Below are 26,280 nucleotides of genomic sequence, written 5' to 3' on the forward strand. Positions count from 1 at the left end.
AACTCTCTACAAGCTGCTACAGGGATCTTCTGTTCACTCTTGTTTTAGAAGGTTTACAGTTATGCTGAATTTCCACCCTTCTGCCTCAGAAACTCTGCGAAAGCAGTTTTCTGAACTCACACACAGCACACTGCAGGATTTGCTCTTCCAATGGCTTGCAAAGCCCGAATCCTGTTCTCCGCTGGTGGGGAGGAAGAAATTGTGCCATTTATTTAAAACAAAAATTCCAGAAACAAAAGTCAGAAAGTAAAAGTGAAACACCTGGAGATATTGTAGTGTGCTATAGAGAGTCTTGTACAGGTTAGTGGGCCAAAACATGACGGCAGAATCACATGGCATTAATAGCATGGCTCGGCTGCCCCTCCCCACTTCTCTTCACTTATCTCCACCTATGTCCTCCACTCCCCCCCCCACCAGGGTAAGCTCCGTTCAAATGGTAAGTCCCTCCTATCTGTGCCCTTCTCCTCCTCTGTCAACTCCAGCCTCCGTCCCTTCTGCCTTGCTGCACCATATGCCTGAATCCCTATGGTGGGCTCCGTCTCTGGCAGTGTTCTAGGCCCAGTTAAAAGCCCACGTCTTTTGAGACTGCTTTTGACTCCTACCTCCTCTCACCTTGGGTTCTGCATCCCCAACCCTATATGTCATGTCTGTCTGTCCAAGTTAGATTGTAAGCTCTTCCGAGCAGAGCCTTTCTTTTAAATGTCAAAATGTACAGTGCTGTGTACAGCTTTCAGCACTATAGAAGTGATAACCAGTAGCAGTAATCGTGAGTGAGGAAGGGAAAGGCAGTCTGGGCTGAGCACCTGCTTGGCTTTCCCCGATTCCTGATGGTGCTTTTGCCTTCTGTCTTGCAGGCTAGGAACAGAGAGACTGGAGTCCTGGCTGCCGCTAAAGTAATTGAGACCAAGAGTGAAGAGGAACTGGAGGAATACATTGTGGAAATTGAGATATTGGCTAGCTGCGACCATCATCACATCGTCAAGCTTCTGGGGGCTTTCTACCATGAGAACAAACTCTGGGTAAGAGGTGACCACAGTCAAGTTGGTTCTGTAAAGATTTTGTGTCAAATTCCAGCTGAGTGAACCAGATAAGTGCGTCCAGGCTTCTTTTTGACAAGGGTATGTGGAGGGGATTGTTCCCTCTGAGCGGATCGGGAGTCTTCTACCTACAGTCCTACCAGTGGGTGGTGCTGTTTCATTATCACACTTTCAACAGTGATGCACAGGCGCAAGCTTTGGAGAACTCCAGGGTAGAGAATGACACGGTGACAGTTACCCGCGGGTAACCCGCAGGAACGGGGAGGGGAGAAGACTGGTTGCTGTGGGTTCAGGGACAAGGCCATTCACCGCCCTGCGGAGCGGTGAATGGGCTTGTCCCTGCAGTGAAGTATCTGCTGCGAGTTGCCTCCATGCCTTCGACACCAGCAGCCCCCTCTCGCCATCACGGGTGCAGCAATAGCCCTCCTCCCTCCCTATTGCTGGTCCAACAGTCCCCCACACTCCCTCCTGATGGCAGATGGCAAAAAATAAAAACAAACAAACCTGCGACTGTGACTCCTGGGGTCAGCCCTTTCACGCCTCTCGGGGCAGGCATATTAGCCTTTTGGAACAGAAGCTTCCTGCATGTTTGACACAGGGCTGCTCGGACCAGAATCTTCTTGCTGCCGAATCCCTCCTTCTGATGTAACTTCCGGCCACAAGAAGGTTCCAGTCCGAGCAGCCCTGCGTACAGAAAGCTTCCGTTCCAACAGGCTGGTATACCTGCCCTTGGAGGTGTGAAGGGATTGATCCAGGAGTTACACTCGCAGGGTTTTTGGGGGGTTTTATTTGCTGTCCGCCATCAGGATGGAGGGTGCGAGAGTTGGGGGGCTGTTGGACCAGCAATAGGGAAGGAGGGGGGGCTGCTGCTGCACCCGTGAAGGGGGGAGGGAGTTGCTTGGGCTGCTGGAGCTGAAAGGAAGGGAGACAGTTGCTGGATCTGGTCTGGGGATTGGGGAAAGGAAAACAGGTGCTGGGCCCATGTGGTGGGTGGAGTGGAGCTGGAGGGATGGGAGAGGTGCCAGACCCACACCTGGGCACTGAAGGGAGGGGATAGAGGTGTTGGACCCATGAGAAATGGGGCTAGAGTGAAGAGAGCAGGACCTGCACGGAGGAAGAGAAAGTGAAAGAGAAAAGCTGAACCAAGGGGACGAAGGAAGAGTGAGTGAAATATTGAATATAGCGGAGGAAGGGATGAAAGTGAGAGACATTGGTGTTAAGGGAGTAAGAAGAGAGATGCTGGACACAGAGATATACAAAGAGGGAAGATGGTGGGTATGGATGGGAGCATAGGAACAGGGACAAAAGGGGAATGCTGCATCTGCATTGATGTCATATATGGACACAGATGGGTAATGCTAGACATGGGAGGGTATAAGGACAAAGAGAGAAAATGGCTAGACAAGGGGGAGAATAAGAACCGAGAAGGAAGATGCTGGCAGGTGGGGCATAGGGATATAGAAGAGTGATACTGTACATAAGAGGAGAGGGATCATAGAAGAGGGAGATGAAGGCAGGGAGATGAGCACAGGGGAAACACCAGAAAGGGAAGTATAAGAGACAGAGAAGGGAAATGCTTGCTGAACATGGGGGAAGAAACATATACAGAGATGGAAGATGAATGGTAAGCATGGAGAAAGAAGACATATCAAATGGTCAGGAGACCCTTCCTTGCAAGTGAGTTAAGAGTAGACAGAATGAAACAGAAACCAGAATCTGAGACCAATGTGATGTAAAAAATAAAATGACTAGACAACAAAAGGTAGACTTTTTTTTTTTCTATTTTGTGTTAGACATAACTGGGGACTGCTAAGCCCAGACTGTGCTTCTTTAGCTTCCAGCTGACTTAGGGCTCTCTCTGACCAGGGGGCAGTTGCCCTAGTTGCTCTCCCCTAACACAATTCTTTCATGTGTGAGTGTGGTATTCTGTTAGCATGATTTTTCTGTGTAATAATTTGGCTTATTCAGTTTTCTCAATAGTGGAGTGGATATTTCTGAAGAGGAGGGGAGACGGGGGTTTTGTTGATCCTTCCTCTGTATTTTTTGTTTATAAAAAGACAATTGTACTGAATATTCTTTCTTTTTATACTTTAATAAAATAAGTTCAATATAAAATCATAACTATTCGAGGCTTGTGTGGATGGGATCAGACGGTTGGCGGGGATGGGGACAAATTTTTCCCCCGTGTCATTCTCTACTCCAGAGAACCTGTTGTCCTTAGCCATTGAAAACACAGTATGGAAGCAGCACCTCCTACTGGTATCAAAGCAGTTGGAAGAATCTCACTTTGCGGGTGGGGAGTCATTTTTGAGGAACAGGGCTAGGAGCAAAAGGCTGCTGCCTTAGGTGACCACCTCACAACCATCCTTTGGCCCTTTGAAACTCATTCACATGGTAGCACCTTCCACACCATCTACTCACCTGGTGAATGCAATGATGAAAACTGTTTCCAAAGCTGTTCGAGATCAGGCACATTGTGGTCTTTAAATTGATGTAGTGAAGCTTGCAGGGAGGGTGGCAGGAGGTGTGCGAAGTCAGGATACTGGGTTAAATGGTCCATTGGTCTGACCCAGTAAGGCTATTCTTACGTTCTTATTAAGGGACCTAAGTTTTTATGAAGGAGCAAACTGGAATTCTTCCCATTTGTCTCTGTCCAGCTTTTTGCTGTTCAACCTCTTAACTGCGCAGCTTCATCTTGACATGCAGCACCACCTGCTTCAAAAATCTCTATACTTCCACGCTGCCCAGCAGACAGCACCGACAAGCATCGCTCTTCAGTCGGGCAACACCCTCACAGTAGATAAAACCTCCGAAATCCTAGGCTGCATTCTAGACTCCACACTTATGATGGAACCACAAATCTCCCATCTCTGGAAGAAGTCCCTCTTCACCATGAGACAGTTAAGACTCGTCAGAACAAACTTTCATCGGCACCATTTTGCCCTGATTGTGCAGATGGTGATTCTACCACAGCTGGATTACTGTAATTCCGCCTACATGGGAATCAACCCTACTCTAGTCCATAAAATGCAGCTTTATTCAAAACACAGCTGTAAGATTAATTTTCGACTTGAAAAAAAGACGACTCGGTCTCAGCCTTCATCAAGCAATTGCGCTGTCTACCCATCCCATCGCAAATAAAATTCAACACATCCTGCATCATTCATCACATACTCCATGGAAATTCAGCAGCTCCTCATATCCAACTCTTGTCAAAGACATGGGCTGCCTCTTACAGAGCCCTGCCATTGATTGTACTGCATATCAATGTTGATTGTGGCCGGATCCACCAAGATAAGTGTTGCCTTTCATGTTATAAGACTTTCTAGTCACAGAATATGTATGAAGGATTTTTATTGGCTAATTTTTTGATATACAAAAATTGAGAATTTAGGCATTCCACCATAAGAAAAATGTGTGAGGGATTGGTGGAGGTGGTGGGCATAAATGATTATGAAATACAAATACAGGATGTAGACTTGGAATGGTATATAAATCATAAGAGGTCCTAAGATCTGATATCTGCATTGTTATGATATGCCCATCACCCATTTGAGTAGTAAGATGCTCCAAGAGAAAATGTGAGTAGTTTTAATAGAAGTTGAGGAATGAGTTTTATTCAACATGTTATAATGACAACAAAGATATGGTAAACATTCATAAAAGATTATTGTGATCATCTAAGTAACCCATTTTTTCTATAAATTTTGGATACGGGTTGGATGTTTTTTGAGACTTGATTTCTCTAATAATCTCGCAGAACCCTCGACAGGATACAACTAAATCTCCCAACTACAAAAAATCTCCAGTACAGGTGTATTCTTCACTCCATTCTATCCTTCCTGAGAGTGAAAACTTGGAACGACCTCGCAGAAACAACCAGAGTGGAGCCTAGCTACACCTTATTCTCCTTTTTTCCCCCCTACCTCCCTCACCCTGTTCTGCTCTTTATTCCCACCTTCTCTCTGTAAGTCGCCTTGAGCCTGCATTGGTATGCGCGACACACAAATAGAAGATTTGATTATTTTGCAGCTGAACCTTTTCTGCAGTCGAGTTGTTGGGACGGGCGTGTTCTGCTGCCTGAAGAAGACAACGAGGGTAACTGGAACGGACTCTTGTTTCTTTGCATACCAGGGCAGCTGAAAGGAAGCAAGCAACATGTTGTATATACTTTACAATAAGCTAAACTTGGTTGTACTTTTTGTTTGGATAGGAAGTAGCTGGTTTTTATAAGCACACAGGATTTCCAGGTGCTAAACAAAGCCTTGGATTCCTCCCTCCTAGGCTAAGGCCAGTACTAAGTGAGATTTTTCTCAATTTCAGGAATTGTAAAGCTCTAGAAACACTATTGTTGAAAAAACATCTTACTTAGCATTTGTGTTGTGCTGCTAGACATATGCAGCGTTGTACTTTTAAAACATTCAAGAGACAAGTTAAACAGACTAACAGGACAAGTGGAAGGTTAGGGAAGTTTCTCAGGCTTTTACAAGCGAGTGGGAGCTAGGAGTTAAAAGAAACCTCCCGGAAAATGGGATTATAGCTTGGATTTGAATACTGCCAAGGATGGAGCTTGACGTACTGACACAGGTATGGTGCAGCAAGAGAGAAGGAACGGAGCCTGGAGTTGGCAATAGAGGAGAAAGGTACAGATAAGAGAAACTTGCCCGATGAATGGAGTATTGAGGAAGTGCTTTTGTAACAAGAGATATTTATACTTTTGAAGGAACGTCTCAAAGTAACTGACCTGGCTGCTTGGTTTAAGTACTATGAAGGCAAGATGGATTTTTTTCCAAATACATAAAACAAAGATACACTAACATACCCTATTCCTCCCAAAAATAATTGGGTACAGTGCATGGAAGAGGAAGAGTCACTTTCACTCTTTGTGGGGTACAACCTGAAGGCTCTAATACTGACTGAAAGGTGAGCTGAGCAGTTTACTGTACATTCCTTCGTCCTAGGTACTGAAAACGGATTAATGGAAACCATACCGCACTTTTATTTTGCAGTTATGCTTTTAATTAGCCAGGCATCTCTTTTAGTAAGATCTGCTACATACTCCTTAGTTCATGCTGAGACTATAAGGCCGAACATTGTGTTGGAGCTGAAAGAAACGGAGCCAATGAGATTTCAGGTTTTGGAAAGGTGGAAGGAAAATTGGTGGATTTAAATTTCCAGATGGTGGTTGGAAGAGCTGAAGCTCATTCTGGATGTTTATGGTTGGAAAAGGAAATACTCCGTGTCTATTAACTTTACAGGAACATAGTCAGAGGAGACAATGAAGGGATGTGGTTCTAAGTAGAAACTTCAGGAGCCTCAAAAGATTTACAAGTTGTGCAGTATAGTAAGTGATAACGCTTGAGCTCTGTCAGCTTACACAGAGGGTCTCATTTTTGCTAAGGCCAGCTGTTAAAGACTAGTTTAACCATTAGGCAAGATGGCCGTCACCTAAGGCTGCAGCTTCTGGGGAGGAGGTAGCAAAGAGCACCAGCAATTAAAACAAAACACTGGATCCTAACAGCCACCCAAACTCGAGTACCAAATATATAAATTGAGTTTGATCTTTTAATGAATTATATCGAGTTTACACATTTTTACAAGACCGATAGTTGACCATAATGGCTGAGTTCAGTTATCAAAGTCTTGGTTAAGGAAGATGGGCTAGGGGCCTCCAAGTTATTGGGGAGGGGAGGTTACGTTTCACCCTAATCACTTGATACTCTTGCCTTATATTCTGCGTGTTTATGAGACGAGGGGAAGGGAGCTTGCTAATTGGGTCCAAATAGAGTTCATAGATTCTCTTGGTCTTTTAAGCATCTGCTCTTAACTCCTCTTTAGTTTCGTAAATGTGTTGCCACAGAAGGTGCACCTACACTTCTCCTCAAGTAGGCCTTGTTTTCAAGAGGAAGCATCTATCTTGCTGAGCCTAGTTAACCATCCTTCATATGTGACCCAAACCTGAAAGACAACTGTGCCTGATTTTAGCTCCTCTCACTATTACTTTTGATTTAAATGGAGTGTGTTCTTTTCCAAAGAGTTGTAATCTTATGAAAGAATCCTGGGGGTGCTGAGAAAGGAAGAAAGGAATTAATTTTTCTGTGTTTGTTAGAAAACCTTGGCTGAATAGTTATATTGTGCTTCCAGTAACTTGTCTCGCAGTATGCTAATGATCAGACTCCCACCTCTTGAGCAATTGCAAGCCATTGAAGAATGTTCTGTGAAGCAGGACAAGGGCTTTTTCTGTATTGTCTGGCAGGGTAACCAAATAATCTTTTCTGTGGTACAATGGTGTGTAGGTGTTTGGAGGAAAGATTATGGCGTATGGTCAGTTCAACTTGCCTCCATATACCAATTTGAAAGGCATGTGAGAAATCCAAATCTCTTTACAGTAGACTAAAAGGCAATAGGATGTGGACATGGCTCACATGTAGAACCTATCTGTAACCTAAGTGCTCGGGAGCAACTGGCAGCTGCAACAGATGGAGACCTGGACCCCGCTTGCGTCGGGAGGGCATGTAACAGAAATCTGTGCAGTAGGGTCTGCAGCAGTGCAAGAGGCAGAGCAGCAGAGGTAGTTCAGATATCAAGAGGGAAGACCAGAAGGATGGACAAGGCTGGAGGAGTAGAGTGGACATGAGGAAGGGAAATGGTCAGGCCTCATGGGGCTACTTCATCTCTTATGATATGAGCAAATAAACTTGGCCAATTTTGCCACATTGTTTTCATACCAGTTATCAAAAACAAGGTGTCGGAGCTCTTTTAAGAATGTTCTAGTACTAATTTTTCTATGGCTTTGTGTTCTTGTTGGTTCTTGCAATGGATACGTGGTAGAACACACATGGTCAGTTACTGCTAACAGATGTCAAAACATTTAGCAAATAATGCATCACTACAGAAGTTATTTGTTATTTTATTTAATATAAGGAACAGGGTCATAGTACAGAGTGGTTATAGGCTCCCTTCTTCAATGAATTCAGCAGTATCATTGACCTTTTAGATGTGTACAAGGAGGAAGACTTCTAGAAGGTTATTCTGTAATCTAAAGTCAAAAGAATGATCCATGGAATTGTCCTTTCTTGACCGGTTACTAACAGCCTGTCTTTTCAACTTACTTTGAGCAGAAATTTGTAGCCTTCAATTTTCCGTATAGCGTTCAAAACTCCAGATGTTAGCTAACTCCCAGTGCCTAACCAGAGGCCGATGGAATAAAATGCACTAGGGTTGGAATTTGAAAAATGCCTTGGATTGCAAAGATTGATCAGAACTCAAGTAGAGATAAAGATTAACTGGGTAGTTCTAGGAAGCAACTGGGTGTCTGCAGAACGCACATGGTTAAGCGATGCATCCGTTCTGTTGCAGTTAAGTCCTGCTTTTAGAAGAGCTACTTCAAAACCCCCAGATGACTCAGAAGCAACCGTTGCCAAAAATTTGAGTAACAATAGCAGGATGTGTTCCTAGACAAAATAAAGGCATCTGCATTCGTTTGCTGAGCCCTCATCTTCCTCAAATGCTGTCGGCTTAGACCCTTGTTTTAACCCTTTACCTAGAATGCAGAGATGACCTTTTGGGTTCCCAAGTCTTTTTTTTTTGTTCTTGAGCTTAAATTAGAAAGGAAGTGATCAGGCAGAGTACGGTCCAGGGATTCAAACAGGGATTGGACGGATTCCTGAGGGATAAAGGGATCATGGGATACTGAAGGAGGAGCTGGGATGTAACACAAGTATAGAAAGTTAACCAGGTAATGAGTAAAAACCAACCAGGTCGTGCATGTGAAAGACCGGAGGGCTAGGGCTTCGATAGGAAGGCAGGACTTAAATGGGAAGCCAAGGTGGCAAGGGAGCCCCTTCTGATGATTCTGACAGGTCGTGACCTGTTTGGGCCGCCGCGGGAGCGGACTGCTGGGCGGGATGGACCTGTGGTCTGACCCGGCGGAGGCACTGCTTATGTTCTTATGTTCTTAAGGGGGCATTGGGACATGTGGTACGCTTCTTGCTATTGGCTTTTTTAGCATTGAGTCCAGAGAGCCAATATTTACCTAAAGGAGATCTTCCTTTTGATCTGTCACATGCCCTTAAGGTAACTGGCTGGAGGATGAAGATGTTTTGACAGGGTGGGGAGGGGAGGTAAAGGTGGGTTATCATTTCACTCCAACATTAAACAGGAAGTGGTCTTTTGGTAACTCAATTTATTGTTCTGCGTTATTGTTCTATGTAACATCAATATTACGGCAAGATGGGGCAAGTGTGATTTTATAAGGAAAGCAACAAAGGTCTTCCTGGCCCCCAGCCCTACTCCAAGACATGTAAAAGTAAATTGAGTGCTACACAAGGAGGGGGGGTTTAAGGGTGATCTGGGGGGAGGAATTATCAATGTGGCCTACCGTTAAGACATGTTGTTTTACTGTTCACCCCCAGTTATTAGTATGAGGCCTTCTGTAAAATCTGGGACCTGTGCTTTTCTTTTTGAAATAACTTTATTTAATTTTAAAACAATACAATATAGGAGTCGCCCCTTTCCAACTCCCCCCCCCCCCACCACCACCACTTCCCACAAAGAAGTAAAATTTCAGCTTGAACTAACAAGCTAGGAGTCCAAAATAGAGAATGACATGGGGACAAATTTTTTTCCACGTCTCCGCAGGAACTCCATTTCCCCGTCCCCGTGAGTTTTGTCGCTGTCCCCGCCCCATTTCCTGTAAGCTCTGCCTTAATCACACAAGCCTCGAACGCTTATGATTTTAAAATGTTTGAGGCTTGTTCAGATGAGCTTGCAAGAATAGGGCAGGGGCAGGAAAAGAACTCACGGAGATGAGACGGGAAAATGAGTTCCCGCGGGGACGGTGAAAAATTTGTCCCCGTGTCGTTCTCTAGTGCAAAACAAGGATTATACAGTAACAAATGAACAATAGTCATCCAAAGGGGCTCAAATTACTGAACCAAACAACGCTTAGCAGCATCCACCTCCTCATACTTGCGTATAAACCCACCATGAATTAAAAGACAGAGCAGCGCTAACTTTCCACTTGGACAAAGTATGCTGTGTTGCCAAGGATGTGAAATAACTTAGCCTTACTCTTTTGCACAAATGACGCAGAGCTGCTGAACAGAAAATAACACGAAATAGAAAAACCTGCGTTAAAACACTAGTTAGTGGTAAATATATCTTAATAGTAACCCACTTTAATTTCCCCCTCCCTCCACTCTTAAATGGTTAAATTGGGGAGCGTGGATTGGACTATTGAGGTAAAGAGTGAGAGGATTTCTTCTTTCTGTGCCCTTCTCTTCAGCTGCCAATTCTAGACTCCCTCCCTTCTGCCTTGCTGCGCCTTATGCTTGGAACAAGCTGCCCAAATCCCTACGGCTGGCTCCGTCTCTGGCAGTGTTCAAGGCCCAGTTAAAAGCCCACCTCTTCGAAAGTGCTTTCGACTCCTAGCTCCTCTCATCTTAGGTTCTGCATCTCATACGTCATGTCTGTCTGTCCAAGTTAGATTGTAAGTTCTTCTGAACAGGGACCGTCTATAAATGTCTTTCAGCGCTATATGAGTAAATCAGTTTGAGTCCCTCTGGGGAATGACCTGGTATATAAGACTAAGGATTGGATTGGATAAGTGATAAGTAGTAGAATTTCTGAGTGTGTTGTAGGGGAAAACCCCCTCCAGGGTTTCAAGACTAAGCTGGACAAGTTCCTGCTAAACTGGGACGTACACAGGTGAGGCTGGATTCATTTTAGAGCACTGGTCTTTGACCTGGGGGACGCCGCATGAGCGGACTGCTGGGCACGATGGACCCCTGGTCTGACCCAGCACCGGCAATTCTTATTTTAGCTACGCAGTGGGTGGGGGCAAGGATGTGGGAGATTTACATGTGCAATATATGTTTAGTTTTTGTGATCTAAATTCTTGCACCTAGTCTGTCCTCTCCAAACTCATGGCACTCCCAAATGGATCTGCCTTTTGGAAACCTGTGCTGTGAGTCAGTAGGATTGGCATCTTTTCATAGGCTTCAGCACATGCCCAGAGCCAGCTGGCCACACCCTAAGAATTATTTGGAGAATGCTAATGGAGATGTAGCTGGATGCTTCTCTCCCTGGCTGACCCAGGGTGGCAGTTGTCTGCTTCTGAAAGCTTTTCCCAGTGGCGCTTGTTTCGCTGAGTGCATCGATGCCGAATGAAGTCACTGGCATGCGTTGGCACTGCGAGTCTGAGCTGCATGACACGGGCATGCGGAATGAATTGGGCATACCTCTGCTTTAGTTCACGTAACCTTTTTTATGTCTTTGGTGCAGTCACCGGCTCTTGGGCATGTTGACAAACCCTGGATTAGAACATGCCTTCCAACTAATCTGGGGCTTTCAGTGTTTTAGTTTGGGCATGTCCTTGACATGGAGTCATCTGTTCAGTTGCAGCCTGGGTAGCGCTCAGCAACCTTAATCCTTGCGAACCAGTTCGCACGGAAATGCGGATTAACAAACAAAAATTGTGTAGGGAGACTCCATTTTATTGGACTCGACTCCTTGAAAACTAGCTAAAGATGGACAAAATCTAAGGCCAAGGTCTGACAGTTTGGAGATGAAGCTCTTGTTATGAACAGTTCTGCATTGCTAGCCCTCCAATTTAGAGAGGGGGGTTTCTCTTCTCTCCTTCCCCCCCCACCCCCACACACCACTGGTGGGCATGCACTTTTTTCCCCTCTCACACCTCTTTCTCTCTGCAGCAATTCTCTGTGTATTGTGCAGAGAGAGAGCTTCCAGGTCAGCAAAAGGTAAGAATGCTTTGAAAGAGCCGACGCCAGAGAACTATAGTGGCAGTGTGTGAGGTAGGGGAAAGTGAAAGAGATGCTGGACCACGGGGAAGAGGGAAAGGAGAGAGATACTGGACTGTATAGGTTATGGGGTGGGGGGAATGCCAGAAAGTATGTATGTTGTCACTGAGAGAGCCTGAGCCAAGAATGAGGATGCCTAACCCCCTTTTCCCACCCCCTCCCCCCAGGGGCTACGCCACTGCTTTCCAGGGTCATGTGTGTTTGACAACCAATTCAACCGTTGTTTTCAGGAAGTACCATAATTTATTTCTTACTATACGGGACAAGCCCAGTATCCTATTTCCAACAGTGGCCAACCCAGGTCCCAAGTACCAGGCAGAAACCCAAAGAGTAGCTGAGATTGTGGTGTCATAATGCCTCATTCCACCAATGCCTCAGAGCCAACCTCATTAGTGATGTCACAATGTCTCGATTGTCCTAGACTTGGCTAACATAAGAACTGCCGTACTGGGACAGACCGAAGGGCCATCAAGCCCAGTATCTTAATTCCAACAGTGGCCAACCCAGGTCCCAAATACCTGGCAAAAATCCAAGTAGTAAAACAGATTTTATGCTGCTTCTCCTAGGTATAAGCAGTGGATCTCCCCAGGCCATCTGTTTTTGGGTGTCCAATATACACATTACTCATCACCTCTGTCTCTAGGGCTGGTGTCGGTTAGGGCACAGGTCTTCGACCTGGGGGCCGCTGCATGAGTGGACTGCTGGGCGCAATGGACCACTGGTCTGACCCAGCAGCGACAGTTCTTATATTCTTATGTTCTAGACCCCTTGTTCCTTCCTGCTTTCACAAAAATTAAGCACAGCAGAAGTTGGGTGATGTAGAATGGACCAGAATTATGAAATGAAGAGTTTAGGTCTTGCACCATCCTACTGGATATCCTCGAGCCCTTTTTACTGCAATTTCTGAGGTGTGAGAGAGAGTTAGCAAGAAAGCCAGCTCAACAGAGATCTTGTTTAAACAAAGGGTGAAAACAGGAAGTTCAGTAAATTGCAACTCATTGAGCTGCCTCCAGTTGCCCAATACAAGTAGGCTGGTTTTTCAGGCTACACTTACAGTGGTGTCTGTGTATGCAAATCTCTCATGCATATTCATTGGGGGTATCCTGAAAACCTGACTACCTAGCAGGTCTCTGGGACCAGCTTTGAAGACTGCTGATTTAATTAAAACAAGTAACTTGGAGATGTGCTCCACTGGGTTGGTTACATCAGTGATAGAAAATGAAGTGGAGGGAAAAAAAAAGACCACCAATAATGGAGTTAAGATAAAACTGGTGATCTTTTCTTAAAGAGTAACTGTCAAGAGAGAGACTGTTCTAGTACCCCTCTGGAGCAGGGCTGCCCGAGTCCGGTCCTCGAGATCTACCAGCAGGCCAGGTTTTCAGGATATCCACAATGAATATGCATGAGACAGATTTGCCTGCACTGCCTTCTTGATAAGCAAATCTCTCTCATGCATATTCGTTGGAGAAATCCTGAAAACCCGGCTGGATGGCGGCCCTGGAGGACCGACTTTGGCACCCTTGCTCTAAAGCAGGGGTGTCAAAATCCCTCCTGGAGGGCCGCCATCCAGTCGGGTTTTCAGGATTTCCCCAATGAATATGCATGAGATCTATTAGCATACAATGAAATCAGTGCTTGCAAATAGATCTCATGCATATTCATTGGGGAAATCCTGAAAACCCGACTGGATTGCGGCCCTCCAGGAGGGACTTTGGCACCCGTGCTCTAAAGAGAGGACATGTTTGGGTTTCCCCAGACGTCTGGTAGACGGAGGCAGCGGAGTGTTATGTGATTTGCCCAATGAGCCAGTCGCTGTGTTTTGAACCCTGCACCCCTGGTTCTCAGCCCACTGCTCCACTCAACTAAACAAACCTCAGCTGACACTAACCTAAGAATTAGCACTTTGCTTTGTGCAATGTGTGGAGGAAGACCTAGATCCCACTATGGCTGCTTGCGTTCTTGACCAATCTCCATTGCCTCTGGTCCAAATTTAGATTGTAAACCCTCCAAGGACTTGTGTACATAAATGTAATTTGCCTTAAGCTTCTGAGAAAGGTGTGAGGGTAATCCAGAGGGACAGAGAAAATGCCTGTAAACCACTTTGGTTGTACCTCAAAAAGGTGGTATATCCAGAATCTAACAAACTTAAATCCTTGTCCTTATGTCCCTTCATTTCAAGAAGCAAGAAAACAAGTTTTATATATGCATGTGCTTTCATAGGGATGGAAGGCTTCCCAGTATGCTATTTCATTTTGGCCCAGTTACATAACTAGCCTGGCCCTCATTAGTATGACGGTGTGGAACAGGTTTTGATCTTCATGCTAATTAATTTGTCTAAATGGGCATGAGCCGATACTGTGCTTCAGGAATTTCAGTCCTGCCAGCCTGTGTTAACTCAGTCTGGTCTGACGGGAGACACCCCTTGTTCATCTGCCTCGCCCTTGGCTCACATTAGGTAAAAGGTAGCTCTTGACCTCAGCCTGCAGCAGAGGGGAAAAGGTGGCTATGTTTATACTTACACTGGCACTAGGAATTTGTGTTCTTTTTTTTTCTTCTCAAATCAGATTTGAAACGCAGCATGAAGCTATTGGTACACCCGTATCAACCTCTTCCCACCTCCATATCTGTGAAAGTGTTGCATGCAGCACGTGTGCAATGTCTGTTGATAACTGGCCCGAGTGAGCCAGCTAGGATGATGCTCTGGCACTGGCAGGGGGTGAAGCTGGAAGGTTGTTTTTCTTCTAGGCTACGCGCCTTACGTTGTAATATCTCCGCTTCACTTACTATTCGGGCACCGACCTGGTCATTTTACCTTAGTTTTAAATAATGTTTCCTTTGCAAAGCAGCAGATGAATCCAGAGACCAGTGGGAGCTATATCCCACTGGTCTCTGGATTCATCTGCTGCTTCTAAAGGAAAGAAAATTAACAGGTAGGACATAATTTTACAATCTCAAAGTAGAGAGCTTTAAAAAAAGGGAAGGGATGTGTAAGGAAAGCAGGGAAATCTGTGGTTTGTGGTTTTTAGCTTTTGGCTGGATTTTTAGACGAGAGTTTCTGGGGCGGGATGTTGTACAGAACCTGCTTAGCTAAGTTTGGGGGCACAAGTGTAAGTTAGCAAATGACAGCAGATGGAGACTGGTTGGTCCATCCAGTCTGCCCAACAGTCACACTTACTCATTGATGATTAATGATTAAATTGACTTTCTTTGACATTTCTGAGACCCTGGAACTCCGTCTGCTACTGTTCTTAGGTTCCAACGGCTGCAGTTGACATCGAGGCCTACTTCAGCCTATCCAAACCATCTCGTCATTTGTGGGACACAGACTAAAAGTCTGCCCAGTACTGTCCTCATGTTCCCCGTTATTGGAGTTTCCGTCCAAGTCCTCTCCAGCCCATCGTAAACCGAATTGCCCAGTACTGGCCTTGGTTCTCCACTGCCAGTGTCACCATCTAACCACTGCTCAACTCATTAAACTCACGTCAGCCATTTAAGTTTTGTTTTTATGCCATCCGTTCTTTTTCTGTACCAAAGAGATGCTTTCAGTTTGCCATCTTGTTTTTGAATAACTTTGGAACAGGCCACCTTGAATCGGAGGACTATTTTGATGGTTTTGCTTCTGCTTGTAACCTTGTGAGTAAGTCTTTCACGGAGCCCCCTCCGTCCCTCCCTCACCGTTTTCCTTTTTCTTTCTTTTTGGATGTGTCACATGGGCTGAGGAAGGGGACTGAACTCGCTGTGCTGTACTGTTATAAACAGGATGTTTGCCAAAACCTCGACCTTTCACTGCTTGCAAGCGCCGAAAATAGCCCAGCTCTAGTCTCAGGATATCGGGCACACCAGAGGCTGTATTGTACATTATATGTAGGAAGCATCTGTATGTCGGAGAGCTGTGTCCTGGCTCTTTCGCAGAATTTAAAAGGGTGAATTCAGCAGAACTGTCAGCTGCCCAGAATAATGGTCAACGCTCGCTGTGCACCTCGACAGACACCCTTGCCTCTGACCAAAGTTCAGCCCTGTCTCTTCGACTCTCCTCCTGCACTCTCAATTCTTCCTGACAAGGAGTAGCAGACTTTGTAGATCCACAGTGGTTGTTGCGTGTGGCTCCTTTAAGGTTCCCTACTGCTTAGCATTCCTGGGAGCACCATGGGGCTGACTTAAATATTTGCTCCAAATATTTTAAAGCATGGGGAGAGAGAAGGGAGAGGAGCAAAACTAAACTGTAATGCTTTTTGGCAACTCTGCTTGACACGTAAACGTAAAACCATTCCTGTCTCCAAGGACGATTCCTAAAACCTTCATATAGGGTGCTTGGTGACTGAGGACTATCGAGATCAATTGGTCCCCAGCCTGCCTGGCCTCCTTGATAAGATGTTTGGATAGTGTTGGAGGAGCCAGCTGTCTTGGTCCTTGTGGGTACCAAAAGGATGAGCTGGTGGGGTTCTGGAAGCCAAATGTAGCTTTTTTTTTTTTTAAGTAAATTGAAATCCAGAACCCCCAGGATAGTCTCAGAAATGGTTTCCATTCCACACGCAGGACTCAAGAGGCAGGCAGAGCTCCAGAGTCCGTGTGAATGAGATAATCATCCTGGGAAGAGGGATTTAAGTTTCTTAGCAACTGGAGAAAGAGGGGGGGGGAGTCTATTCAAAAAGGATGGGCTTCATCCTAACTAGTGTGGAAGCAGGCGGCTGCTCTTTCTCCTTTAGAAGCTGCCACAAACCTTTATAAACTTCAACCTGGGAAAGGCCAACAGTCCCTCAGGAGCCCATTGGTCAGAAAATGGACGAGATGCTGGCCAAATGCAAAGGGAGAATATCCTAGCAGAGTATAAGCTGCAGATACCCAGGACTGTTTAAATTGGAGGCAGAAATAAATGACTCCAAATTATCGTTATCAACTGCTGCAAAGGTCATAAATACTCGTACATACAGACAATTTAGAGAATGTTTCTTATGCGAATGCCAGATGTCTTAAAAAATGGAAAACAGTGTATGAGAATAAGTGATGATTTAGACATAATAGACCTTTGAGACCTCAATGAAGGAGGACAACCAATGGGACATTGACACCAGCATACAAATTAACACAGTGGGTGGGGTGAAGGAGTGGTGTTGTATGTTAAGAATAACAAAGTCAAAACAGGATAAAGTTTTAGCAAGAAACAAAATGATGTGGAATCTTTAAAGACAGACGTTCCATACGTGATGGGGAAGAGTATACTGGTGGGGATATACTACCATCCACCCAGACAGGATGAAGAGACTGCAAAATGTTAACAAATTAGGTAGACTGACAAATGTGGTAACGCCGTAATAATGGGAGATTTGTTACCTCAATATTGACTGGGTAAATATCTTCTTAAGTACATCTAGGGAATTAATTTCTTGATCCCATAAATGACTGTCATCCAGAGGGGAAGTACTCTTAATCTATTTCTTCTGTTAAACAGGACCATGTGCAAGGGGTAATGGTGGTAGGGCCACTAGGCAATAGTGATGCATTTGTCATTACTGGAATGAGGAAACTGGGCAAGTCACTTAACCCCTCTCCTCCCCCTCCCCCCCATTGCCCCAGGTACATTAGATAGATTGTGAGCCTGCTGGGACAGATAGATAAGAACGCTTGAGTGCCTCCATTAATAGGCGGTATATAAATAATAAGAAGAAAAGAAAAGTTGCCAGGATTAAGTGTTTGCATGAGGTATGGATGTTGTTTGAAAAGACCATTTTGGAAGCCCAGGTAAAATGTATTTCACACATCAAAGAAAAGGTTGAAAGAAGGCCAGATGACAGCATGGTTTAATTGTGAGGTGGAAGAAGCAATAAATGGAATTAAGTAAACAATGAGCATGATATAAAGAAAGAATAAAGTGGAGAAAGACTTAGAAAGGATATGACCTCTTTGTGGTACAACCAAAGCAGTTTACATATTATATACAGGTATTTTCTCTGTCCCTACTGGACTCAACAATCTAGTTTTTGTACCTGTAGGGGTTAAGTGACTTGCCCGGGGTCACAAGAAGCTGCAGTAGGAATCAAACTGTTTCCCTGCTCCTCCACTCCACTAAGTGCTTTAGAGGCCATATTTAGGATGTGCCCATCAGTCTTGCTATAAGTGCCCTGGACCTATTTGAAAAATCCAACTCTCTCTGTATATGCTGTCGGGATTGAGTAACTTTTTCATTATTGTTGACTAACCTGATAACATTTTTGAGGTGTGTTTGACTTGTCAATTTTTTTTTTAATTTTTTTTGGGGGGGGAGGAAAGATATTGCATTCTTTTGAGGTATAAGAAATAAGTTATTACTGTTCTTATTGTCTAACAGGAATCTTGATTGTACAATTAAGAATATTTTTTTTTTTTGCCTGAGTCATGAGATATAATAACATAATTTTGGAAATATTTTCTTTTGGTTAGATCATGATAGAGTTTTGTCCTGGTGGCGCCGTGGATGCTGTTATGCTCGGTAAGTTTTTCTGAAAAGTGTCTTAAAGCAGACTTCTCAACGCCTATGGCAGAGGTGTCAAAGTCCCTCCTGGAGGGTGCAATCCAGTCGGGTTTTCAGGATTTCCCCAATGAATATGCATGAGATCTATTAGCATGCAATGAAAGCAGTGCATGTAAATAGATCTCATGCATATTCATTGGGGAAATCCTGAAAACCCGACTGGATTGTGGCCCTCGAGGAGGGACTTTGACACCCCTGGCCTATGGGGTAGATGGAAAGTGATACAGGAATCTAATTAGTAAGGGGTAATATGATTTTGCTGTTGATAACTGTGCACCCTCTGCGTTTAGGGGGTTTCCGGCGTGTAGCTATTTAAGCTAATGCCGGAATATAATTTGGTTAATTTTATGTGCTCAGGTGACATTAATTGTGCTCTGTTATTCTGCCACATTACTGTACAGCAACTTCATGCATTAATTGTGAAGTACAGTTCCTGGCATTTTACCTCCCTGTTCCACTTACTGAAATTACTGTGCTTTAATTATGGTGCCCTGTTAAACTGGGAATTAACATAGACTAAGTTATCAGCTAATGCAATTGGTATTTTGTAGGCAGCATTTGGCATCTGTCTCCTAGATTTATAAGAACAGAAGAGCTGCCGTACTGGGACAGACTGAAGGTCCATCAAGCCCAGTCTCCTCTTTCCAGCAGTGGCCAACCCAGGTCCCAAGTACCTGACAGAAACCCAAAGAGAAGCAACGTTCCAGAGCTGAGACTATGATGTCATAATGCCTCATTCCACCAATGCCTAAGAGCCAACATCATCAGTGATGTCACAATGGCTCGACTGTCCTGTACTTGGCTCACATAAGAGCTGCCGTACTGGGACAGAGCGAAGGTCCATCAAGCCCAGTCTCCTCTTTCCAGCAGTGGCCAACCCAGGTCCCAAGTACCTGACAGAAACCCAAAGAGAAGCAACATTCCAGAGCTGAGACTATGATGTCATAATGCCTCATTCCACCAATGCCTAAGAGCCAACATCATCAGTGATGTCACAATGGCTTCATTGTCCTATACTTGGCTCACATAACAATTGCCATACTGGGACAGACTGAAGGTCCATCAAGCCCAGTCTCCTCTTTCCAGCAGTGGCCAACCCAGGTCCCAAGTACTTAGCTAGATCCCAAGTAATAAAACAGATTTTTATGCTTCTTATCCTAGGAATAAGTAATGGATTTTCCCAGGACATCTCAATAATGGCCTATGGGCTTCTCCTATAGTTTATTGATTTTAATATTTCACCTTGCTCACTGGATAACAAGATGGATTACAAAACAGATTTAAAAGCAGAAAAGAATTCCATCATATAAAAGATTATGACACCATAAGCATAAAGCAAATGCTATTTTCATGCCCTCCCTGCCTGACAGAATCAGCAGCCCATTTCCATTCAATGTACATCATCAGATTTCACATGTGGAAGGCGTCCTGTCTCCTTCCCATCACTACCTTAGCTCTGAGAACCCTGTACAGGTCATGTCACCTGCCCCATTTGCCTGGTTTCTCTCTTCACTCAGTTTGCGTTAACTCTTCTGATGGCAGTGGAGGATCAACACCTCTGCGGCTGCTGACGTGTTACTGAATCACACCTTTGTTCCTAATGCTGCTTCTCGCATTTCTGCAGAACTGGATCGTGGACTGACTGAAACCCAGGTCCAAGTTGTCTGTCGTCAGATGCTGGAGGCTCTGGTCTACCTCCACAGCAAGAGAATAATCCACCGGGATCTGAAAGCGGGTAACGTGCTGCTATCTCAGGACGGGGACATCAAGCTAGGTGAGCAATTGGAGGAGAAATGAGACCAATGTGTGTGATCGTCACAGAAGGAGTGTTCGGTTTGAGTAACAATGCTCCTCAAGTAGAATCTGGCGATGTGCATACACTTCCCTCACTCTTTAACTATAGTGTCTAAACGTAGGCACCTTTCTGCGCTGAAATACCAGCATTTAACTTGCATACATTCTCTTTGGGCCCTAAGGGGATCATGCTAGAAACGGTGGCTAGATTTTGACAGCAAAAAAAAAAATCTATCAACAGTGCTCTGGATTGAACCCAATTTATAGAATAGCACTTGGAGGCTGTATTTGACGACCAGCTACAAAACTGGCGCTGATCGCATGTCGGTCATGCTGCAGTGCAGTTTGTAGAATCGCAGCTCCCGTTAAAGGCAGGAGCCGGTAATGTAATGTAGGCCAGGGTTTTAAAGGCATACGTTACCGGCGCCTACCTTTAACGTAGAATCGTGCCTAACTGCGCCTAAGGTCATTTCCAGGCCAAACCACGTCTACTTTGACCTTAGGCATCGCTGGGCGTCTCTGTGGACATGACTGTGGTGCCCTTTTTTATAGGCGTCTGTTAAGAGTGTTGATAAGTACCAGGGGTATGAATGAATTTCTGGCTAAATGTCTTATCTTTCTGGATGTTGTTAGGTCTTTACTATCATTTTGATTGAGTTCCTTTTAATTTTTAACATTTGGTATATTTTTTTTTTTTGGGGGGGAGGGGGGAGATTGTAAACTGCCCTAATCAGATAAGACTGGGTGGTATATCAAGCTTTTAAAAACATAAAGCATATCTGAAATAAGAAATGTAAGCATTATATGACATACAATCTAACTCTGTTCAAGTTTCAAGTTTATTCAATTTTTGATGAATCGCCTATTACAAATTCTAGGCGATGTACATATTACAATTTAGATAGAAGAAACTAACATAATAAATTCAAATTTCAAATTTAAAACAATACATACATGAGTTTGAGGAATAGGGATAAAAGTTACAATATTAGGGTTTAGTTAAAAAGGAAAAAACAATAGGAAGGAAGTTATAAAACCAAAGCACCATGTAAGAAATAAATTTTAAATTAGTTGAAAAAAACTGATTCTAAAAATCATAGGCATCTTTAAATAAATAGGTCTTTAAAAGTGTTTTAAATTTTACAATATCTGGTTCCGATCGAATATACTGAGGCAGAGTATTCCACCATTGAGGGCCCATAACTGTGAAAATATCTAATCTTCTGGTCCCAATAATCTTTAATGATGGTACCGAAAGGAGATTTTGTTCAGAAGATCGCAGGGAGCGTTTTGGTTTATAAGGAATCAGTAATTTGGAAATGAACTGTGGTTCATTAGATGCTAATGTCTTAAAAATAAGAAACAATATTTTAAACATGATCCTATGACCGATAGGTAACCAATGCGCATCTTTCAAGAGAGGGGAAACATGGTCTATTAGAAAGTCGGCACATTTTCACCAACTCCAGTAACCCCCAAATTGCTTGACTCCGACTCCACAGCCCTGGTCAGAGCATCCCACAGACCTCTGTTTGTTTGTTAATTAATCACTTGATACCCTGCCAATGCAAAATGTCATAGTGGCTTACAATGTATACGTAAATGTAGAGAAAAGGAACGCCAAAGAGTAATAGTAAAGTCTAGAACCAAACAAGTAACCAGTCACACATGACGTCCAGTTGTGTCATCTAATTTATCCAAGTTTATTAAATGATTTGATTAATCGCCTACTCTACCTTCAAGGCGATATACAAGATAAAACAAATAATTACAAACAAAGGTAAAATATTATATAAACATAGGTAAAATATTATATAAATGGACAAAATTACAAAAAACAAACACAATTAAACAAATTAAGTTGGTACTAATTATATCGAAACAATGGGAAGATTCATTAATGGTTACATTCTATATTAAATTCAAGATACAAAGGTAAAAACATAAGGGGGGGAGAAAAACATAAAAAAAAAAAAAATAGATAAAAATAATAAAAGATCACTATTCACTAAAAGCATCATTAAAAAGGAAACTTTTGAGTTTAATCTTAAATTTTTCGAGGTTCTTTTCTTCTCTTATATATATTGGGAGATCATTCCAGGACTGAGGGGCTGTCACCGAAAAAATAGTGAGACGTCTTGTATTAATGATTTTTAAGGAGGGAATGGTTAATAGATGTTGATCCTGTGATCTATAAGGGATTAAGACTCTATGGATAAAAGCAGGAGTTTGAGAAATAAGAGTTTTAAATAAAATGCGGTGTGCCACAGGAAGCCAATGAGATTCTTGAAGTAAGGGTGTGACGTGGTCAAATTTTTTTGCATTGTGAATTATTTTAATGGCGGCATTTTGCACAATTTGAAGACGTCTCATTTCTTTATGAGATAAACCTTTGAATAAAGCATTACAGTAATCGAGTTTAATCTATTTAAGCTGATTTGGGGATTGGCCCCAACTTACCTATTATCTCATTCCGTGTTATACAGCCCAACGAGGTTAACTAGGAGTTGCAATTTATTTGCTTATCCAAAAATTACTGGCTGCAGATAGAAGACTTTTCTGGATAGGACTCTTGCATTTCAAGCAGTCCTGGTTGGGTAATTGCATTGGTGGAGCCATGAGGTCTTATGGTGCTTTTCGAAAACGTGTTTGATAAGTTCATTTCCTAAATGTGGATACTATTGTTAACAAAACTTTACATTAAATATACTAAGAAAATTGTTGTGTTTTTAACTATTTGTATTTTGCTGATTGTCCGGCCTTCTTCTGTGTAAACTGCCTAGAGATTGTTTTGATTATGGCGATATAGAAGAATAAAGTTATGTTATCTTATGTAATTCTAATCAGTCTTCCTGAAGAGAAGAGTTAAAAGCCATTTTAAAAAGTGTTTTTAAAAGAGATTTAAATTTTTTAAAAATGATTCTTTTGCTTGGCTAAACGGAGGTAGATTATGCCATAAAAAAGTCATGAGCCAACTTGGGAGAGGGAAGAGCAAGTCTGTTAGCATCGCGGGACCTCAAAACATGAGAAGGGGTAAATGGCACAGTAGCAGCTGCTAGATAAACTGGCTGAGAAAAGTGAAGGGCTTTAAATGTTAAATATAAGATTTTAAAATGACATCTGAACTGGGCAGGGTGCCAGCGCAATTGAATCCATAGAGGAGTGACCCGTTCGTATAGTTTTGCTTTATAAAGAAAATGGGCCGCTGAATTCTGAAATGTCTGCAGGAGACGTACATTCGATGACGTAATACCGCAATAAACTCTCTTACAGACGGAACAAAGGCAATGTACGAAAAATCTAAAACGGAACTAAAAAATCCGATTCACTAAAGCCAATAATAACCTTTTTTGATCACCTGTGAAATCTGGAAATCTAGCAGGTCTTTCCTGAGCCGCCCTGTAATGTTTATTTTATTACATTTGATACAATGATGCCCTTTTGCCGGCCCGCAAATATTTAAAAAAACGTGAATAATATTCGGTCCGCTTAAGCCCCCCCTGGTGGTCTAGTGGGTTTTCAGACAGGAGCGATCTTCCCACGTTCCTGTCCCGTGCAGATCGCTCACAGGAAATGGCTGCCTTGAGCTCCCATAGTCTTTCGAGCCTGGCATTTTGGAAATGTCAATGTTTCCCGCTCTGTGGAAATACTTGTAGGTCGTGACCTGCAGAGGCCATTTAGTGAAGACTCTTTAAGGTACTCAATGTGGAGGGATTTCTTTTTCTGTAGCTGGACTATATTTAACATTTCTGGATGATTTTCAGGGTCAGGTTGAACTTCCTGACATACTGTTCTGCTCCTGGGGGTATTTACTTCCTGCTGAGTTTTTTGGGTTTGTTTGTTTTTTTTTAGTCCTTGTGAATATATAGAAATAAAGGAACCCCAACTGTTTATCGGTGAATTGAGGTCTAGTTAACGCAGAAAAGGCAGAAGGCGACAGAACTCGGGCACCAGGTCCAATTAAAGGTAATGCTTCAAATAGTCTGACCTTTTATTACTGCAAGGGAGAGGGAAGGTGAGTGGGCCGTGGGGCTGCCGTGCTGGTGGCCGCAAGTCACAGAGATGTAGAAGAAATTATAAGCGACTTCAGGGACACCAGGCAAAGCTTTTAATCTTTCTGTAGCAGTAAAGCCTAATTGAGGCTTTAAATATCCTGGCCAGAGCCTCTTGGATGTTCCTGTTTGTACAGCGAAGGAAGGAATTTGTGCTCTAAATGGCTCATGCTGCTCTTGGAAACTATTTGATTTTTTTTTTCCACTTAATTTTTTCCTGACATTACAAACCCAGTGAGGCACAATCGGTTTGGTTGCAGTGTGTTAATTGATGTCTTGTTTACATCTCGAGAGCTTCGTCAGCTCTTTCTCCGACATCACTTCCTGGACCCATGCCTAGGAAGAGCTGACACTGGCGCGAGCAGCAGGTTGGGGTTGCTTCTCGCACTGGGAATGTTAGAGGTACGGGGGAAGGGAGGAGGCGGATAGAAGTGAGCGCTGAGAAGAGGGCGGAGAAGGGGCACCTCTCACCCCAGCTACGCCACTGCGGCAATGGTATCCACTGCTGGGACCGGAGATCCAGCTTTCTGTTGGAGGGCGAACACATCTTTCCAAGCTAAAGCAAAGCATCTCTAGCCAAAGCAGTTAACGTGTTGTTGAGGTCACAGCTCCTCCCATCCCATAACTTTCACAACAATGTAATAATTGTCCTATATACGTAATCAATGCCCATAAAAAGACAACAGGTAGACTTGGAGAAAAATATAAAATTTCCTCCTTAATCAATGACCTAGAAGAAGGAACATCCAGTGAGATCATCAAGTTTGCAGACGACACAAAGCTATGCCGGGCAATCAGATCGCAGAAGGATAGCGAGGAACTCCAGAGTGACTTGTGTCAGTTAGAGAAATGGGCGGAGAAATGGCAGATGAAGTTTAATGTGGAAAAGTGCAAAGTAATGCATTTAGGCAGAAAGAACAAGGAACACGAGTATAGAATGTCAGGTGCAACTCTGGGTAAGAGCGAACAAGAAAAGGACCTGGGTGTACTGATAGATAGGACCCTGAAGCCGTCGGCACAATGCGCGGCAGCGGCAAAGAAAGCAAATAGAATGTTAGGCATGATAAAGAAAGGAATCACGAGTAGATTGGAGAAAGTTATAATGCCGCTTTATAGAACGATGGTGAGACCACACTTGGAATACTGTGTCCAACATTGGTCTCCCAACCTAAAGAAGGATATAAAACTGCTGGAGAGGGTGCAGAGATGAGCAACGAAGCTAATAAAAGGTATGGAGAACTTGGAATACGAGGAACGACTTAAGAGACTGGGATTATTCTCCCTTGAGAAAAGGAGATTGTGAGGGGATATGATCGAGACTTTCAAAATACTGAAAGAAATCGACAAAATAGAGCAGGAAAAAAAATTATTTACAATGTCCAATGTGACACGGACAAGAGGACATGGACTGAAGCTGAGGGGTGTCATGTCCAGGACAAATATCAGGAAGTTCTGCTTCACGCAACGAGTGGTGGACACCTGGAATGCTCTCCCAGAGGAGGTTATTGCGGAATCCACCGTTCTAGGATTAAAAGCCAACTAGGTGCACATCTCCTTAGGAGAGGCATAGAGGGTGACTAAATTACGCCAGGTGTACACCTGGCTGGGCCTCCGTGTGTGCGGATCGCCGGACTTGGTGGACCGAACGTCTGATCCGGAGATGGCGGTTCTAAAAAAAATTAATCTAGTAAAGACAGTGAAGTGTATTCATTCGTCAAGCAGCCAAGATTGTGGAGAGGGAAGTTGATTGCTTATTGCTGATTTCATGTCCCAAATTCTGGAAGGAATCCTGGTGGCTGACCTCTTGCAGAAGACCCTCTGCAAATCAGTGCTAGAGTAAGATTGAGGGTGTGAATCCCAGCCCTGGTTCATGGTTGACAATCAAGCCAGGCTATATCTCTCCATTTTTATTTTTTTCAACATTTCTAATGGGGGAAAAATGCTGAATCTGGCACTTATCCCAGCAATGCAGAGTACTTGCAGATATTTTTTTGTTTTTTTGGATGATGGTGCTGATTTAAAATTCATTTTTGGCAAACGCTTCTTATGCTCCTTTTGTAAAATAGAAC

At 43.6% G+C, this 26,280-nt stretch overlaps 1 protein-coding gene across 2 annotated transcripts in view; it reads left to right on the forward strand.

The window, feature by feature from the left end:
* Positions 1–26,280, forward strand: part of STK10 (serine/threonine kinase 10) — a 72,226-nt gene that overhangs the window by 13,172 nt on the left and 32,774 nt on the right. For both annotated transcript variants that reach the window (XM_033927795.1, XM_033927796.1), the window contains exons 2-4: positions 855–1,019; positions 18,275–18,323; positions 19,990–20,139. In XM_033927795.1, coding sequence (XP_033783686.1) covers positions 855–1,019; positions 18,275–18,323; positions 19,990–20,139 — 364 coding nt within the window. The remainder of the gene's footprint in view (positions 1–854; positions 1,020–18,274; positions 18,324–19,989; positions 20,140–26,280) is intronic.

Source organism: Geotrypetes seraphini, chromosome 18 (assembly GCF_902459505.1).
Source record: "Geotrypetes seraphini chromosome 18, aGeoSer1.1, whole genome shotgun sequence".
Lineage (NCBI taxonomy): Eukaryota > Metazoa > Chordata > Amphibia > Gymnophiona > Dermophiidae > Geotrypetes > Geotrypetes seraphini.